Here is an 18389-nt window from a genome sequence, read left to right on the forward strand (position 1 = left end):
GACACGCATCCTTCTCTGATGTTTCTCCAGTGTTCCATCGAGTGTGGGAGTGGGACCCAACAGAGGGAGGTGATTTGTGTTAGGAAGAATGCGGACACCTTTGAAGTACTGGACCCCTATGAATGTTCCTTCCTGGAGAAACCCCCCAGCCAGCAATCGTGCCACCTCAAGCCTTGTGGGGCCAAATGGTTTAACACAGAATGGAGCATGGTAAGTCATGGCGTTCTTGATAGAGCTTGCCTTAGTACATCATTCGTCTGCTTTCCTCCCAGAGACAGCCAGAGCACCTACTGTGTGCCACAGTGACCCACTCTAGACTGTCCCTTTCGGGGCACCCCTGAATGCAGCCTGCTTATTGGGAGGCTAGGACCATCTTGATCTCTAAACTGGAGAGACCACGAAGCCATGACTCTCAACCTCAGTGTGTGTAAGAATCAACTGGGCTTGTTTGAAAAGACAGATTCTGGGTCCACCCTAGCCGAGGAATTTGCATTTTGAACAAGCTCTTAAGGTCCCTTGGATGCTGGTGTCCTTGGGCTGCATTTTGAGAAACGTTGTTGCAGCAGATTAATGGCTGAAGGAATCCAAGGATGCTCTTGGGAAGACTGCGTCGTGCGGCGGTCTCGAAAAACTCACCGAAGGAATTTCTGTCAGGCCTCGGAGACCTGTGTGCATGTGTACTGTTCCCCTAAATTTGTAGACATTATGGATTGTAGATTATGGGACTGATCCTGTTTTTCTCTTTGAATTGGCCACTTGGAAACTCAGAACCAAAATTGGGGCCCATCTCTAAGAGAGAGTTTATCAAATCTTACAGAGTGGATTTTGTATGCCAGTATGCCCCGGCTTTTCCCTCTCTTTTCTGTTTTTACCTTCTTTTATGCTACAGTCATCTCACCTCTTTTTCCTTAATCTTATAAACCATTAAATATTTCTTAAGACCCCTCAAATCTTTTCTGTGAGGAGGGAGGGTAATGTGTAAATGAGGAGACAGAGAAAGAGTTAATTAAGGAACAAAATTAGGGAAGTAGGTAATTAAGGAACAGAATGGGAAAGGATGCAAATAGGAAAAAAAAAATCTTTTTTCAAAAAATTCCTAAAATAAAAAACTGCCTAAGACACCTCTGCTGGTGATACAATGCGAGGACACGTGAGGGGGCAGCAGAGGGTTCATTCTGCCTTTTGTCCCTGAGGATCGTCAAGCAGGGCCCGAGCCGTCCTCAGAATCATGCAAAGGGGTTAAAGAGGATTTTGCTTATGAAATATATGTATAAAAGCTGTATGTCTGCTTTAGTGATAACAGCCTTTGGGCACCGGGTAAACCACACCTCAGAGGCAAATGGGAACAAAGCAGGTGTTGAGTTTGAAAGGTGTTTTGTAGACTTCCGGGAAATGGAATTCAATTGTTTTGCCGTTGGCCACAGCCTTTGAGAATGCAGAACAGATCACTATATTATTTTGCCTTTCGGTTTGGAGGGTCTAGAAAGGGCCAGAGTTCACCAGGCCAAGTCAGAAGAGATGAACTCCCAGGACACCTGGCTGGAAATAACCCAGATGTGCCTCCACAGGTCAGTGGGTAAACAAACTGTGGTACACCCCAAACCACAGGAGAGCACTCAGCAACAAGAGGAAATGAGCCAACATGGTTGAACTTCATATGCACTTCACTAAGTGAGAGAAAGACCCCAAAGCTACATATGGTATGATCCCATTCACATATTCTGAAAAAGAGGCCACCCCAGGGGCAGAGACCACATCGGTGATGGCCAGAGGGTGGGGTGGGATCCGTCTCGCTACAGAGGGGCACCACAAGAGGATCTGCATGTTTGACGAAACTCTTGGATCTTATTTGCAGCAGGAAATACATGATTCAGTGAACTTGTCGAAAAAGAACTGTGCGCCACCACAAAAAGTGACTTTTTTCTGAATGTAAATTGAAAAACAAATACACTGAAGCAAATATGAAATAAATGGTTATGACAACAGCAAAGACAGTGATGGAAGCAAAATCTCTTTGAATATGCCACGTTTTATAAATTTGAGTTTCGAGCCAAGTAAACTGATATTTAGATAATACTAAAACAAAATTAAATTTGAGAGAAACAACCCCTAAAAATGGAAAATATAATGAAACAAATTAACCTAAACACATATCCAGTTGACAACATGGGCACGATTGCCAGATGGCTTTAAAATGCATTACTTTGGGGCACCTGGGTGGCTCAGTCTGTTAGGCATCCAAATCTTGATCTCAGCTCAGGTCTTGATCTCAGGGTCATGAGTTCAAACCCCTGGTTGGGCTCCACACCCAGGCTACTGGTTGGGTTCCAGTAGCGGAGCCAACTGAAAAAAACAAACAAAAGCAAAACAAACAAACAAACAAAAAAACAGTAATTTGACTCTCCATCCCTATGGACCAAGAGAATTGTCAGAAAATTTTGATACTGTTTGCAGGGATCATATTTTTAGTGAGAGTGTTGTAACTGTAATTGGAGATAGTTGGGTGGATAGTGTGTGATAAAGAAACAAGTAATTTATTTTATGATAATATATATAATAGTTTTTATGATAATATGGTAGTATCTTTCTATTTTACCCAGTGTCCTTGAGAAATAGGATTCTCAAATTAGGAGAATGGAGATACAGGTGAGATAGAAGAGGTTCAAGTGAAAATCCTGTTTTTCTGGATTTGAATTAGAAACATCAGTATGAACTCACAAATTATCCTTAAAAAAAAAAAAAACTATTTCCCAGTTTTACCCATTTACCCATTGAAAGAGCCTAGAAACAATGGCCAACCCAGTAGCGAAGGGCATGCCTATCAGCCAAAGTGTGGTTTCAAAATACCACTCTTCCCTAAAAGCAACCAAGAGGACTTAGAGAAGAGCTGATTCCAGGTTTGGGACCATATCCATTCAATTAGATTAGAGTATCTTTTTACTCTAGGCAGCAAGGACATTCTCACAGACAATTTAGCTCTTGCCCAAGGAATCAAGAACCAAGTTTTAGGGTCTCAGACTAGCCACTGAGGAGACATCAGTGAACATCAGTAAAGACAGTAATTGCCGTAGATTGAATGAAATACATCTTATGTGTTTAAACCCATCCGTTTATAATAAGTGTATAGTAATAATAAAATCAATTGGAGGATCCTCCATTAGGGAAACTATCTCATTGTTCTGAAGACTGGGAAATAAAGGAAACCAATCAAGCATTTACCCTGTCTTTCCTAAATAACGTGCACCACTGGGTGTACCAAAGAGCAAATCTAGGTAGGGATGGGGCAGGGAGGATTTTCGTTTCCTGGCTAATAAAAGAAGCAGCAATGATAGAGTTTTGCCACCGTTCTTCAACTACAAGTGAAATAATGGATCTAGACACGGCACATGAGTGGCTGCAGACAGCCCCAAAACAGAGACAACCACATGCATCCAATGAAGTAGAAAAAACCAAACCTGCACCTGTTAGGGCCTCTTCTACACCCAACTTCCAATTTACAGGAAATGCAGGGGACAAAGAATGATGTTAAACCGTACAGTGCCGATGCCGTCAGCAAAATCCAGACTGTGGGAAACTACGGGACAGGTGACTCTGTTCCTCCTGACAATAAAGTACAATGTGGAGGGTGGTGGGAAGGCAAAGGGGTGAACCTGTGGATTCAAAAGAGTCCTAAAAGGTCTGTTGACCAACTGCAATGTGGGGGCCTGATGTGGATCCTGATTTACAAAACAAAGCAAAACGAAAAAAGTATTAAAAACTTGAGATTCACAGGAGATGTGGAAATGGGAACTCTGAATATTTTTGAAGATAACTTGATTTTTGAAGATATCAAAAGATAATTTTTGATATGATTAAAAGATTATAAAAAGATAATTTTGAAGATAATGTAATTTTGAAGATAATTTTGGAAACCTATTGTTAATTTCTAGGTGTAATAATACTGTTGTGGTAACTTTTTAAAAGAGTTTTGTCTTTTAGAGTGACAAACTGAAATGTTATGGAAGTGATGTGTTGTCTAGATTTGCCTCAAAACAGGAGTGGAGTGGAGTGGAGAGGATGCTGGTGGGGTACAGATGGGACACAATTGGCCGTGACTTGATGGTTGTTGATGCTGGTTGATGCATGGGAGTTTTAGTATTTAGTCTGCTTGTGAAGATGTTTGAAATTCCCCAGTATCTGCCGCTCCAGTGTGCTGAGCGAATGGACGGCCAAAACTCCACCTCTCTCCTTTTGTCACCATGCAGTGCTCCAAGAGCTGCCAGGGCGGCTTCCGGGTCCGCGAAGTACGCTGCCTGTCAGATGACATGACTATAAGCAATCTCTGTGACCCGCAGTTGAAACCAGAAGAGAAGGAATCTTGTAACCCTCAGGACTGTGTCCCTGAAGTTGGTAAGTAGGGATTCCTATCTCGGAGAGAAGGTACACCCTTCTTAAACCCCAGCAGGTTCCCTGGTATGAAAATGCCAAGCCCATCTGAGTCTCTCCATGACCTTATGCACAGTCACGGGGTTCCAGGGGTCAAAATACTCTCAGTGCGATAAGTTTCATAGTTTAAGATAACTGTTCTGGGTGGTGATCCAAGCCACCCTCCAAACTTAAGCGCAAATTGATTAAAATGGTAATGATTTCAGAGATTTGGTTCCATTATCTTTAAGGTTGAAGTAGTGAGATTTCAACTTTTAATTGTAGGTGCAGAAGAGTGGAAGGAAGAAAATTAGTAAGAAAGGTCTAAACCTATTTAGAAGAAAAATGTTAAATAATAATTTAAAATAAGAAAAACTTGGTATAGAACATAATAAGAAATGTGAATGGACAGAGAGACTAACTATTCATGGATGGGAACACTCAGTACTGTAAAGAGGGGGCACCTGGCTGGCTCAGTCCATGGACCATGCAGCTGTTGATCTTGGGGTCATGAGTTCAATCCCCATGTTGGGTTGTAGATATTACTTAAGAAATAAAATCTTTTTAAAAAAAATTCTGTAAAAAGGATAAAAGAAGGCTCATGAGGCCCAACATATAAAATGCTTAAATATATTGCCTTAACATATACTTGAACACATTATAAAATACAGAAATTAAAACTATACACTGAGTCGGGAAGAGACAGGGGTATGAGTGTTACAATACAGAATTCTGATATACAAGGGAAGTGAAGTATGATAAAGGCCTAATTTTTAAAATTTTATTTATTTGAGAGAGAGCAAGAGAATGCACATACACGAGCAGTGGGGAGGGGCAGACATAGAGGGAGAAGCAAACTCCTCACTGACCAGAGAACCTGATGTGGGTGGGGATTGATCCCAGGAACCTGGAATCATGACCTGAGCCAAAGGCAGAGGCTTAACCAACTGAGCCACCCAGGTGCCTAATAAAAGCCTAATGGTAAGGAATTGGGGAGAGGAGAGACTTCCCTCTTTGAATAGATTCAAAGATCTATTTGAAAAAAACAAAGCAAAACACTTTAAATCTTGATTCATGCCATATATAAACATAAATGCCTAAAGGATTAAAGACCCTTGCGTAGAAAACACACTGTAAAAATACCAGAAAAATATGTATCTTGGGGTTAGTTAAGGCTTTGTAAGCTAGACACAAAACTCAGAGGCCTTATTGCTGAATGTAATAACATAATAAATTAAAAACTTTTATTCAATCTGAGTCTCCAAGGCCTGAGAACCAGGGAAGCCGATGGTGTAAATTTCAGCCCCAGGGGCAGGAGAAGAAGACATGAAATATACAGCTCAAGCCTGAGGCAAGAAAGGGGCAAATTCCTCCTTCCTCTGTTTGATGTTCTGTTCAGGCCCTGAGTGAGTGAGGTCCATCTCCCCTGGGGAGGGCCACCTGTTTTACTGGGCCCATCAGTTCAAATGCTGACCCCATCCAGAAGCACCTTCCCAGACACACCCAGAAATCATGTATCCTCTGGGCTCTCCATCCCCGGTAAAGTTGATACATAAAATTAACCATCAGACACATCATAACCCAAGTTGGAAAAAAATAAGAAAACAAAAGAGAGGGAGAATGAGCAATAATTGTGAGAAAAATGTGAAACATACATTATTGGAATGTGATACAATCAATATAAGAAGAAAACATCCAGCCAGGGAGCCAGGAGGAAGAAATAGTGAGAGAAGTTACCATTCATGCACGTGTTCCATCTAGATGTCCCCTCCATTGACTTATTTACATTGGCACCAATAATTAGAACTTGATTTAAATGTGGATCCCAATTGTTTTGTAAATTGTTTTTATAAGGGTGTACTGTAATGCAACACTGGAAAGAAACATATATAAAGTCGTCTCTTTTGACTCTGGCCAGGGCAAGATAATTAAAGACAGTCAAAATTACCAAAACCTTAGAATTGATTGCACAATTTGCAGAGCTAGGAGTGATTAGTATAACCAGCTCCTGTGTTCTGAAGAGCCGTCACTCGGCTGGCAAACATCTTCCCCAGTTTTCTAACTAATATGACGTGAGAGAAATTGTTTATGAGTCGGCTTCTGTCTTCTCCGTTTGTCTATGGTGTTTTCTCTAGGAGAAGGAAAGAAACTACTTAGCTTCCAACTATAGAAACGTCAATTACGGAAAAAAGGGAAACAATGGGATTAACAAAATAGAAAGTGTAAGCAAAACCTTGGTATTGTTTGGTATGCTTTAGGTTTATACCATCAGACCAAAAGGTACTAGAAAACTTTTCTATAAAAAACTGGACAATATTCATTGTTGGCAAAGTTGTGAGGGGAAAAGTCAGGCTCCTGTTTGTAACTGAGTGTAATCTTTTTAGAGAACTTTGGCAATATTGCTCAATATATAAAGTATTTGGTATGTCAGTAACTTCACTTCTAGAAACATATACTAAAGACAGCCTCTCAAAATTGTACAGATATACATATACACGAAGAATAGGGCTCAGTAAATCGTGTAGAATTAATAAATGAGTGAATGGTAGAATTTCTTGTAACTCATAAAAATTGGAAGCAGTTACATTTCTGCCAGTAGAAGGAAATGGTTAGTTATGTTACTGTACACAGGATAGAACTGATGTCCTAAAAAGAATGTGGTAAAGCTGAATGTTATGATACATAAATGTATTCAGTATATTTGTCAGTAATGTCAAGAAGCAAGCAGCTAAAATTTGGTTACTTTCCAAGTTAGTCTGTAAATTCAAGCGATGTTAATCAAAACCTAGACAGGGCTTTCCATTGAAAAATCAGACAGATTGTGTCTGAAGTTTACATAGAAGATCATGGGCAAAGACCCAATAATGGCCAAGGTAATTTTGATAACGAACAATGTTGGGAAATGTATCCTTCATGTATCAGGACATATTGCACAAAGATAGACAAACCAATAGAACAGAACAGAGTGCCCACAAATAAATCTGAGCATGGTATGGTGTATGATACATGGTCAAGGTTAACAGTATGAGTCTGGGGAAGAAATGTGAACATTCAGTGAGTGGTGATGAGATGATTGTTTATCTGTATAGGAAAAAAAAAATTGAATTCCTACTTATCACCACACACACACACGCACACGAATTCCAGGGGATGTGAAGAGAAATTCTTTTTAACTTTTAGAAGAGAATATGGGGAAATAGGCACATTAGTGTAGGGAAGGATTTCGTAAGTAAGAAACACAAGTACCAAACCACCAAGAAAAATATTATTAGAACATCTATTATATTAAAAATAAAGTCTTTTAAACAAGTAACACTGAAGCAAAGAAAAGCCACAGGTGTGGAGAAGATATTTGCAACACATCTAATGTGTTGGGGATCCCGACCATTACATGTCAAGAATCTTCAAGAATCATTTGTTTTAAGTCAACTAAATTAGCAAGGGGTCAAAGGATAGGAAAAGCAATTTGCCGAAAAGGAAACTCGGATGGCAAATATACCTATGATGATGTGTGCAAAAAAAGTAAAACATGGGGGCGCCTGGGTGGCTCAGTGGGTTAAAGCCTCTGCCTTCGGCTCAGGTCATGATCCCAGGGTCCTGGGATCGAGCCCCGCATCGGGCTCTCTACTCCGCAGGGAGCCTGCTTCCTCCTCTCTCTCTGCCTGCCTCTCTGCCTAGTTGTGATTTCTCTCTGTCAAATTAATAAAATATTTTAAAAAAAAGTAAAACATGCAGCATAAGCAAAAGAAAAGGAAAACTGTAGCACTGACAGAAATATAAATAGTTGCACCCACCCCCTCAGAGAGCAATCCGGTGGGAGCCAGGAGGGTTGTTCACGTACCTTACACCAAGTAAGACCCAGAGAGGGCATGCGTAGCGGCTGTGCAAACGGGCAACGTTGGCAATCGTAAAAAACTGAAAACAGCTAAACTGTCGTGTGGGTGGGAAATGGATCCGTAAGTTGTGGAATGTACGATGGGGTATACCATTCAGTGATGAAAACGAACTCCCCCTAGAGCAGTCCCTAAACGTGAACGAATCACGCCAAGTCAGCGTTGCCAAGGAATATATACTCTGCATCAAAAAAATATTTTTTTCTGAAGTTGAAGTGCCACCTAGTGAGTAGGGTACCAGCGTTTACAGTTCAGGTATAAAGACAGGGTTGGGGATAATAAACACCCCATGTGGGGCCTGATTACCTCGCGAGTGAGGAGAAAGGGCGAGGGGTCACCGAGCGAACTCTGGGAATTGCGTCTATGCGGGTGAGCAGCGAGACCACAGTGCACTGAATTATACCTAATCCTGTCACCATGTTTAAAAGACAAGAAGAAGAGCGGCTCTTGGCCCAGCCTCCACCTCCCGTAGGTATTAAAGCAGGACCAGGACGGAAACCGCATCCCGCCCATGGGCCCCTACTGGCGCTGTACTCAGAGGGTCTTTTCTGTTCTCTGTTGCTACAGATGAAAACTGCAAGGACAGGTACTACAACTGCAACGTGGTAGTCCAGGCGCGACTCTGCGTCTACAACTACTACAAGACCGCCTGCTGCGCCTCCTGCACCCGCGTGGCCAACAGGCAGGCGGGCTTCCTGGGGAGCAGATAACAGCCGCGCCCCCACGCTGCAGCAGCGGGGCGGGGCAGGGAGGCGGGGAGCCATGGGGCCAGCTGGCCACTGCTCCGCCCGGGCTCCCGGGTACCACTCTCTCCCACACCGCCGTGCTGCCAGCAGGCGTAATCCTCGCCCCACCTTCCGCAGAGCGCATCCACGTGGTGCCCTGGGTCCAAGCCACGGTTGTCCTTTAGCATTGGCTTAAACAGAGGATCCCTGCTTGGGAACCCTGGCACGTGGTGCTGTGCTCTCTGAAACCTAAGCGGTGGGGGTGTTTGGAGCTCTCCGTCAACTCCCCTTCCAGCACTTTCTAAGTCAGCAGGTGGGCCCTCATGGGGCGCTGCCTCATCCGTGGTGCTTCTGGCCTTTTCAGCATCGGGGTCCCCTGAAGAGTCCAAGAGGTGGATCCCACCTCCGAGCCCCGCGGAGCCTCGCTGAGACACCTGCTTGCCACTGTTACCTCAGCCCCGTGGTGCCTATTTTCATGCTCGAAGACATTACGCTTTTTCCTGCCTTGTGACACAAATATCTCCTGTCAAATAGTGCTTTCTTATTTCGCAGGTGTATTCACAGATAATAGATCGTTAGCGGCTCACAAGGTCCCAGAATGGGAGCCAGGGACTGAATCACTATCCCCATTTTACTGACAAGGAAAGGGAGACTCGATTTAAGAAATTGACCTGCCGGGTATATTCACCTGTTGGGTGGCAGGGTTGTCTGACCACACAACTCACCAGCCCAGAAGCCTTAGGTCTTCATTTCAGACCATGCGACTGAGAAATTTCCCACTCACAATCAGAGCCCCGCTCTAGAATTCTTTCCTCTGGCCAGAGGTCAAGACACTACCGGTAGCACTCCGTTGTTTCCCATGTTTCTTTCTGTTTATGTCTTCCCAGACAAGGTCACAGATCCTGGTTACAGGACTCTGTGCAGGTTTTGTTAAACCCCATCCTTAAAGGAATTGTCCTTGACACTAGAAATCCTTTGGGGTAGCAAGGTGATGTATGATACTCTGATTCCGTTCCCCAGCGATATGTGCCCCCCAGGGAACTGCACGCCAGGGGCCCTCTGGCCATGGAGCCTGTGGGGTCTCCATGCCCTGGGCTCTCCCGGGTCCACAGCCCCCTTTCCTGGGCTGTGCGCTACACAGTGGAACGTCTAACCGACCTGTGTCAGCATAAAACCTGTGTTTGTATTAGAAAGAGTCTCCCTTTGGTTTTTCCAAGTTGCTTTATGGATTTATGTTTGTGATTTCTCATTCCTCCCCCCCACTATGACTCACGACCTATATCCCATAGTCCCAGACTTGAGCACTAAGATCTGCATTCATGCCACTAGCCGGTGGGGGGTGGGGGGGGAATGGGCTCCTCCAGTGACAGCCACAGTGGCTGGGTCTTTCTCTGTGCCCTTTACCTAACTCTGCAGTTCCAGGGGCCTGGGGCTACAAGGGGGATGCAGTGCGCATTGAAAGGCAAACGATCTGAAAAGTCAATTAAAAGGAAAGAGTAGGGGTGTGTGTGTGTGTGTGTGTATACATACACACACAGACAGTTGACCCTTGAACAACGTGGGGGTTCAGGATGCGAACTACCCCCTGGAGAGATGAAAATCCATGTATAACTTTTGACCCCCCAGAAACTTAGCGCCTAACAGCCTGCTGTTGATTGGAAACCTTACCAAGGACATAATCAATCAACACATATTTTTATATGTCATACGTATTATATAGTGTATTCTTAAAGTAAGCTAGACAAAGGAAATGTCATTAAGAAAATCACAAGGAAAAGAAAATACAGGTACAGGGCTATGCTATGCGGTATTTATCAGAAAAAAAAATCTCTATACGTGGGAACCATGCAGTTCAAACCCATGTTGTTCAAGGGTGATTTTATATATATATATATATATAAAATAGTTGAGCTGTTCTTGGATTCCATTCATCTCTGGAAAGGCTATAAATTACTAGAACAGGCGTTTTAATGACTTATCTGTCTTCGAAATCCAGTTTCTGCTGACTTCCTGGTTTGTTATGTCAACATCTAAATGCCTTTGTCCTTCGCACAACACATCTGAGCAGGTCCCTCCGTGTTCCCAGGGACGAAGTTCTTGGAGCGGATTAGAGAAATGCTCACCTTCTGACGACTCTCCCCACAGAGACGCCTCTTTCTCCCTTCCTCCGCACCCGCTGATCTCACCCTTTCTTTGCCATGATCTACCATCTCTTTCTCAGTCCCCCTCCATGTTCCCTGAACTGGCCACTTCCAGAATGGGAAGTTACATTTTAATGCTGTTTTTCTTTTTTCTGTGTCCTGGATCACCTCAGTTTAAAACTTGATGAACTGAAGGTGTTACCTGTTTTTTCACAAAAGTCAACAAAGCTCCAAGAAGAAAGAGTTGGCTATTTTACTTTCACTTATTGGGAAAGGAAAGTGTGCCCCTTGCACCCCAGGTAAAGGTAATTCAGTGTGCTCCAGCCTCTCACCCTCACTGGGACTCACATTTTTCCCCCATAGGAAAGAAACAGCCCCAAGACACAGCAAAGAAAGTTTGTAAACCCGGCCACTAGAGGGAGTCGGGAGTCCTCAGAGTTCATTAAGGATGGGTCTGGGACAGCTGCACTCTGTGGCAGAGAGAAATCCAGTATACTAATACCAGTATCTTCTTAAATCTTCTTGGTTCTCTCTCTTTTTTAAAATAGAGGCATTTCAGAATTTGAATATGGACTTCCTAATGTAGAAGGCATAAATATAAGTAGCAAAAAGAAATAGGGCTTTCCTTAACACAGGCTAAAACCAATCAAACCCGGAAGAACCTGTATCAGCCTGGCAGGTGGAGGCCAACAGCTGACGCTTGCCATAGAAAACATCCTTAATACGGCTCTGCTGGGAAGTTGAACACCTTACTGATGAAATGTGGAGGACGTGAAATTAGGGACAGTGAGGGTTCAGGATCCAAAGAGATCCGGGAGACTAGACCAAAACCCAGATCTTAGGAATTCACTAGGAAGCAACCTAAGTCTACCTTTGGAGTTAAAACAAAAACAAAACTGCCAATACGAGGTGGAGATGTAAGTTTTAGTTGGCTCAGCTCAGTGGGAGTTAAGGAAGTGGGATGGAAACATTCCCTCCAAATCTCTCTCTCTCTCTCTCTCTCTCTCTCACACACACACACACACACACACAATGAGGCACTTAGGCTACCTAAAGAGAAAACATTAGGGAGAGTCCTGCCACACTGGGGTTGTGATTGCTGGAACCACACTTGAAGAACACTGGTGGTGGGTAGCATTCAGATGAGCACGCCCAGTCCTGAGGAGGGCTGTAGACAGTTAGAAACGGTGGAGAGGACTTCATGAGAACGATTAGCCTGGAGAGGAAGAGGGGTGGGACGGCACTCTGAGATGGGCTAGCACTATGAGGGCAACCCTGAGGCCAGGAGATAAAAGCTACAGGGAGACAGACTTTAGCTCCTGCAGAAGAACCAACTTTCCACAGGTGAAAGCCCCCGAAGGTAGAGGGCAGTCCGGTCACTCGTGGTCTCAGCGGAATTACAATGGCCATTCGTCAGAGGTGCTGGAAAGGGGAGTCAAGTACCCAGCTGAGGCAATATGACTTAGAAGGTCCCTTCTGAGTCTAGGCTTTAGTGACTCTGTCAGCAGAACAGCTTTGAGTATTTGCCTCGTCTGAGCCACTTCCCATTTCTGTGTCCACCATTTTGATCCCAGTGTCGCACCCCTCACCTGAGGTGAATGTGGCCTCAAATCTCAGAACCACTAGCAGCTTGGTCAGAGCTGCCCTGTTGGGTCCTGCTTTGTGGACGAGTAACCCAGCATCCCGATGGCTAGTTCCTTGCCCAGGGTCACACATTTAATGAGCAGTAGCTGGACTAGACCAGACCCTCTAAATACCTTCTCTGTTTCTCAACTCATCTTGCTTTGCCACACCTTTACTGGAGCAAAGGCATTCTCTCCACCCCAAACCATCCCACACTCCTGGTTCTCTTCAGTGGGTAACAGAGAGTTCCACTGATGTGCTGAGGAAGAGTGCCCACAAGAGAGGGGAAAGTTCCAGGCAAGTTTCTCAGCATCTTCCGGAAGTTGAACCCTTTGCCTCAGTGAGAGGAAAGCCGTTCTGTTACATAAACTAATTTCCAGCTCCTTGACCCCCAGTTCAGTTTGACAGAAGGATATACTTTGTTATAAGTTATTATTTTGTTCTTTGTAAATACAAGATGTTTATAGGAAATGTGTATTCTGAACTCTATGGGCAGAATGAGTCACTACACAAAAATAGTTCTATTATTTAGAATATGTTAATTTTAAAGGGACCTAATAGGTATTTATTTACATATACAATCCACATTTGTGTAAAATCATTTGATCCTACTAACCCAGCTTCCTGCAAAGTTGCGACATGACGTCCTATTCTAAGGTCATAGTTATGATTTAGTATACTGACTAGCCAAATTATTTGGGTTTCAATATCGAATATAAATCACTCTGCTTTCCGACTCGTACAGGGGCTCTTACTTCTGGCCTTGTACCTGAAACAGGTCTTTCTGCCTCGCCAACTTTTCGTCTTACATATTATGTTTGCTCATATACTCTGCCTTCTCGTTACACCTTAGTTGGAGAAGAATATAAGGGTCTTCTTTTCATCCCTTCTCTTTGTCTTGCCTCCATCATAGAATCACCAACACTGTTACTCGGGAGGCTTGGTCAGAGCCATGGGTGAGGCAGGGTCCGCTGGGGGGTGTCCCACTGGGACTGCCGGGGTGGGGGCTCTGGGTTGTCCTGTCACCTGCACAACCAGGAGCAAGAAACTTACTAAATACGCCACTGCTTCCATGTCACCCTTAGAGTGTTAAATTATTGTTGAAGGAGGTCGGGTGGGAGTAGAAGGTGAATTCTGTGAGTGAATGCAATCTGTTTTCTCTTCAGCAAAAACGACAACTATTTTTGTGTATGACTAATTTATTTTTATGATTGTAAAAATACAATAAACTGGTTAAAAGATCCGCATTGTTAACATGTCTGTGTTTTCTTGGGCCTTATTCCATTTCTGCACACGTGGCTTGAGACAGCCCCTCTGAAAGGAACCAAGGCCTTTAGAGGTCAGGGGGCTTGTGAGACTGGCTGTGAGCTCTGCGTATTGTGGGGGCCACTTGGAGAACAGAGAGAATGCCTTCCCTACGAGGGATGTTAGGCTTTAGGCTGCTTTATCTTTACGCTGGCCCTCAACCTGGGCTGTACATTGAAACACCCGAGGAGCTTAGGATAAGCTATTCAGGGGCACCTGGGTGGCTCAGCTGGTTAAGCAACTGCCTTCAGCTCAGGTCATGATCCCAGGGTTGTGGGACAGACCCCTGCATCGGGCTCCCTGCTCAAAGGGGAGCCTGCTTTTTCCTTTCCTTCTGCCACTGAACCTGCTTGTGCTCTTGTGCTCTCCGTCTATCAAACAAGTAAAGAAAATCTAAAAAAAAAAGTTATTCAGGTGCATGCAGCACCCCTAGGAATGCCCATCTCCAGATATTTCCTTCAACCTTCCCCAGGAGGAAGGAAAGGTTGGAACCCATTGTGCCCATTCAGTGCTGCCCCATTCTCTTCAACGGAGTAAAACTTCTTCCAACTCCCCTCGGCCTGATTTCACCTTGGTCTTGAAGTTAGCCAAGTGTTTGAAAAAATCTTGCAGGCTATCTTGGTGCCTAATAAAGTGAAATATGACATAGGTCCTAGTGCCCATTGAAAGCCATCCTGCATGGGAGACATCGCTGGTGGTGCCTGCCCTTGACTCCGTCCCATGCAGTGTTCCATCCGTAACTCTCTCTCTCTCTCTCTCTCTCTCTTTTTTTAAGATTTTATTTATTGGGACGCCTGGGTGGCTCAGTGGGTTAAGCCTCTGCCTTCAGCTCAGGTCATGATCTCAGAGTCCTGGGATCGAGCCCCGAGTCGAGCTCTCTGCTGAGCAGGGAACCTGCTTTCCTTCCTCTCTCTCTGCCTGCCTCTCTGCCTACTTGTGATCTCTGTCAAATAAATACATAAAATCCTAAAAAAAAAAGATTTTATTTATTTATTTGACAGAGATCACAAGTAAGCAGAGAGGCAGGCAGAGAGAGAGGGGGAAGCAGGCTCCCCGCTGAGCAGAGAGCCCAATGTGGGGCTCGATCCCAGGACCCTGGGATCATGACCTGAGCCGAAGGCAGAGATTTAACCCACTGAACTGCCCCAACACCCCTCTATCTGTAACTCTTTGAAACTCATTTCTGTGCCTAAAATGTGGTTCCCACCCATCTTCTCTGCCTGGAAAATCTCCACACAGTCTCTTTTTTTTTTTGATGGCGGTAAAAGTCACTTAACATAAAGTTCACTATTTTACCCATTTTGAAGTGTACAGAGCAGTGGTATTTAGTACATTCACAGCATCGTGCAGCCATCACTGGAACATTCTCGGGACCCCCAAGTCCTATTCTTCAACACCCAAATCAGGGCTGAGCTTTCTTAGCAAATCTTCAGAGTAGACCTAGGAAGCTGTAATATTCTCCCCTTCCGGAAGCAAGAGCATTGAGATGCAGAGTCTCCCATGAAGCCTCGGGGGCTCTAGGGTTCTACAGCCATCTCTGAGGGGCCATGCATGCTCTATGGTCCCAGCATATGTTGGTTCTGGTCTCTTTCTCCACATTGATTCCGACCAATGGACACAATTGCACAAACACTGGATGGCATACTTAGCTGTTGGTGAAAAAGTGCGACGCTGTGTAGCTTACTCAGGCTCCCTCTGACCCATACGATCGTGGGCTACGTTTGAAGATACACAGCTGCCACCGAGACAGAGATGGCAAGACTGCCCTGTTCCAGGGCTCAGACCCAAGGCGGAACCCTCGGACTCCCACCTGCAGGCACCACACATCGTACAAGTTCATCCACCATCAGGAGAGGGTTCGGAGGATGGTGGCCAGGATGGGGGTGGGAGGGATCTGGAGAGGAAACTGTCCTCGACCATCTCTCCGACATCTCAGGGGTAGCCAGGGACAGGCAAGATTCGGGACTCCTCCAGCACATTAGCAGAGGGAAGGGACAGGGAGTTAGACATGCGTCCCATAATAGAGAGGCTTAACAATGGAAAAAGACATTTCAACAGACAGTGAGATACTGAAAAAAGAGTGGTCAACAGAGGGACCTCTTAAATATGGACTGTACTCAAGATGATGCCGTTGAATCCTTGTAGAACTTCTTGGTCAAACAGGGGTGCGTGCTGCCGCACTATTTAGGGATGAGGGTCAAAATGTGCGCAGTGCACATTCACGTAGGTCGGTAAAATTGTGTGCGTGCACACCTGTGGAGAGAGAGAATATGTGCAAATAAAGTAAAATGCCCTTTGGTATTAGTGAATGGTATGTGGTGTTCATTACATTATACTTTTCTGAAGTTTGAAGTTTTCTAAAATAAAAAGGGCATGCAGATAAAGAACAAAAAGAGGATAAGGAGAAGAACTCACATTTTGGCAACGTTTTTTAACTTTGTCTAATGATTGGGGCACCTAGGTGGCTCAGTTGGTTAAGCATCCAACTCTTGATTTCAGCTCAGGTCTGATGTCAAGGTCGTGAGTTCAAGGCCCGCATGGAGCCCCCTTAAATTTTTTTTTTTTTTTTTTTTTTAGTGCTCATTCAGGCCTCCCTACCACACGTGTGTCCCTCCCCCAGAGGAGAGCGCAGGGGTCTGTAATGTCTAGCCCATTCCCCAGGTGATCGTTATCAACACCAAGGCTAGGAAACCCCAATTTATTGAACACACGCTTTGTGCCCGGCATTAGCCAGATCCTTTACATAATTCAACTTAATCTTCACAGCAACGCTTATGAGGCAAGTGCTTCGTTTTGTGACCATTTTATGGATAAAATAAATTGGGATCCAAAGAGAATAAGTAACCTGACCAAAGACATGGCCATCCAATGGCAGGGGCTGTCTTGAGTTTTCTTGAAGCCTTGTTTTGTGATGAAATCAACTGGGACTTTTTGTTTATTTAAGTGGTGTGGGGACCCCCACTCTTGGATATTGCAGTTGATTGGGATGGGGACAGCCATTGGTGGTTTTAAAGCATTCCCAAGAAGTTCTAGCCAGGACTGAGAACCACTGAGAAGGATGTGTCTCCCTCTTTCACATGTATATGAATGACCTGGGATCTTGTTAAATTTAAGGTTCTGAGGTGCTGAATGCTGGGTGGGACCTGAGATTCTGTATTTCTAGGAAGTAGAAGGGTGAAGCTGCTGCTTTGAAAATGAGGCATTCAACGCTAAGAAAGTTGCAGGTTTTCTTCTTTTTATTGAGAAGGTGAGCATATGACCCCTGAGATTCTTTATAAAAGTCTTCTTTAAAATTCAGATTCTTAAAAAAAATGAAATAAAATAAAATTCAGATTCTTGGACTTAATCTACCAGTTTACCCCCTTAGTCAAGGAAATGTAGAGGCTCTGAAACTCTTTTAAGCCTCTGCTCATCTGTCATATGGGATTCAATTTATTCAAACAGAAAAAAAAAAAAAAGACAACCTTGTATCATGAATGCTTTCATTGCCCACATGTAAAAGAAAGTCTGACTACCCCGACTGAGGGACTTATTTTTCTTTCACAATAAGAAGTATGGCTGGCTTTGGTTAGTGACTCAGCAGTTTTGGTGCCAGCTTCTTTACGGTTCTCTTGGCCACTTCCTCATGGTTACAAGACAGCTTCTCCTGCTCCAGCTATCACATCCACCTTCAAGAGAGGAAGGAGGAAGGACAGTTGCAGGTGCATTGGCCTCCATGTACCAAAAAAGCTAACACTTTCCCAGAAACCTCTCACATACCCAACAGGCTTCCATTTAGATCGCATTGGCCAAAATGGGCTCCACAGTCATTCCTACCTAGAAAGGAACCCAGGGGATTGTCATGATTAGCATGAAACAATCAAGATCTACCAACGAGTGCTGGACTCAGCCACTCTGGGCACGATTGAGATTCTGTGAGCAGAGACACAGGAGGGAACAAACGTGGATGAGGCCACCAATGATATCTGCCCTTAACCAGCACTGACTTCTGGGCAAGAGCGACTGAAGGTCAAACACCACAGCGCCTGCTCATCTTTGGCCTGTCGAAGAGCTACTCCTTCAAATGGGTTTAGGCCGTCCATCTCCCCTTATTCAACAAATATTTCTTGGGGCGCTGGGTGGCTCAGTCAGTTAAGTGTCTGCCTTTGGCTCAGGTCATGATCTCAGGGTCCTGGGATGGAGCCCCACATCAGGCCCCCTGTTCAGCGGGGAGTCTGCTTCTCTTCTCTGCTCATGCTTTCCCTGTCTCTCTCAAATAAAGAAAGAAATAAATCACAAGTATTTCTTGAGCACACATT

At 44.4% G+C, this 18389-nt stretch overlaps 1 protein-coding gene across 2 annotated transcripts in view; it reads left to right on the forward strand.

The window, feature by feature from the left end:
- THSD4 (thrombospondin type 1 domain containing 4) overlaps positions 1–14019 on the forward strand; it is a 564181-nt gene extending 550162 nt beyond the window's left edge. For both annotated transcript variants that reach the window (XM_046009651.1, XM_046009652.1), the window contains 3 exons: positions 31–210; positions 4245–4389; positions 8865–14019. In XM_046009651.1, coding sequence (XP_045865607.1) covers positions 31–210; positions 4245–4389; positions 8865–9007 — 468 coding nt within the window. In that variant the 3' untranslated portion in view covers positions 9008–14019. The remainder of the gene's footprint in view (positions 1–30; positions 211–4244; positions 4390–8864) is intronic.
- The last annotated feature ends 4370 nt before the right edge of the window (positions 14020–18389 follow it).

Source organism: Meles meles, chromosome 6 (genome assembly GCF_922984935.1).
Source record: "Meles meles chromosome 6, mMelMel3.1 paternal haplotype, whole genome shotgun sequence".
In the NCBI taxonomy this organism is placed as follows: domain Eukaryota; kingdom Metazoa; phylum Chordata; class Mammalia; order Carnivora; family Mustelidae; genus Meles; species Meles meles.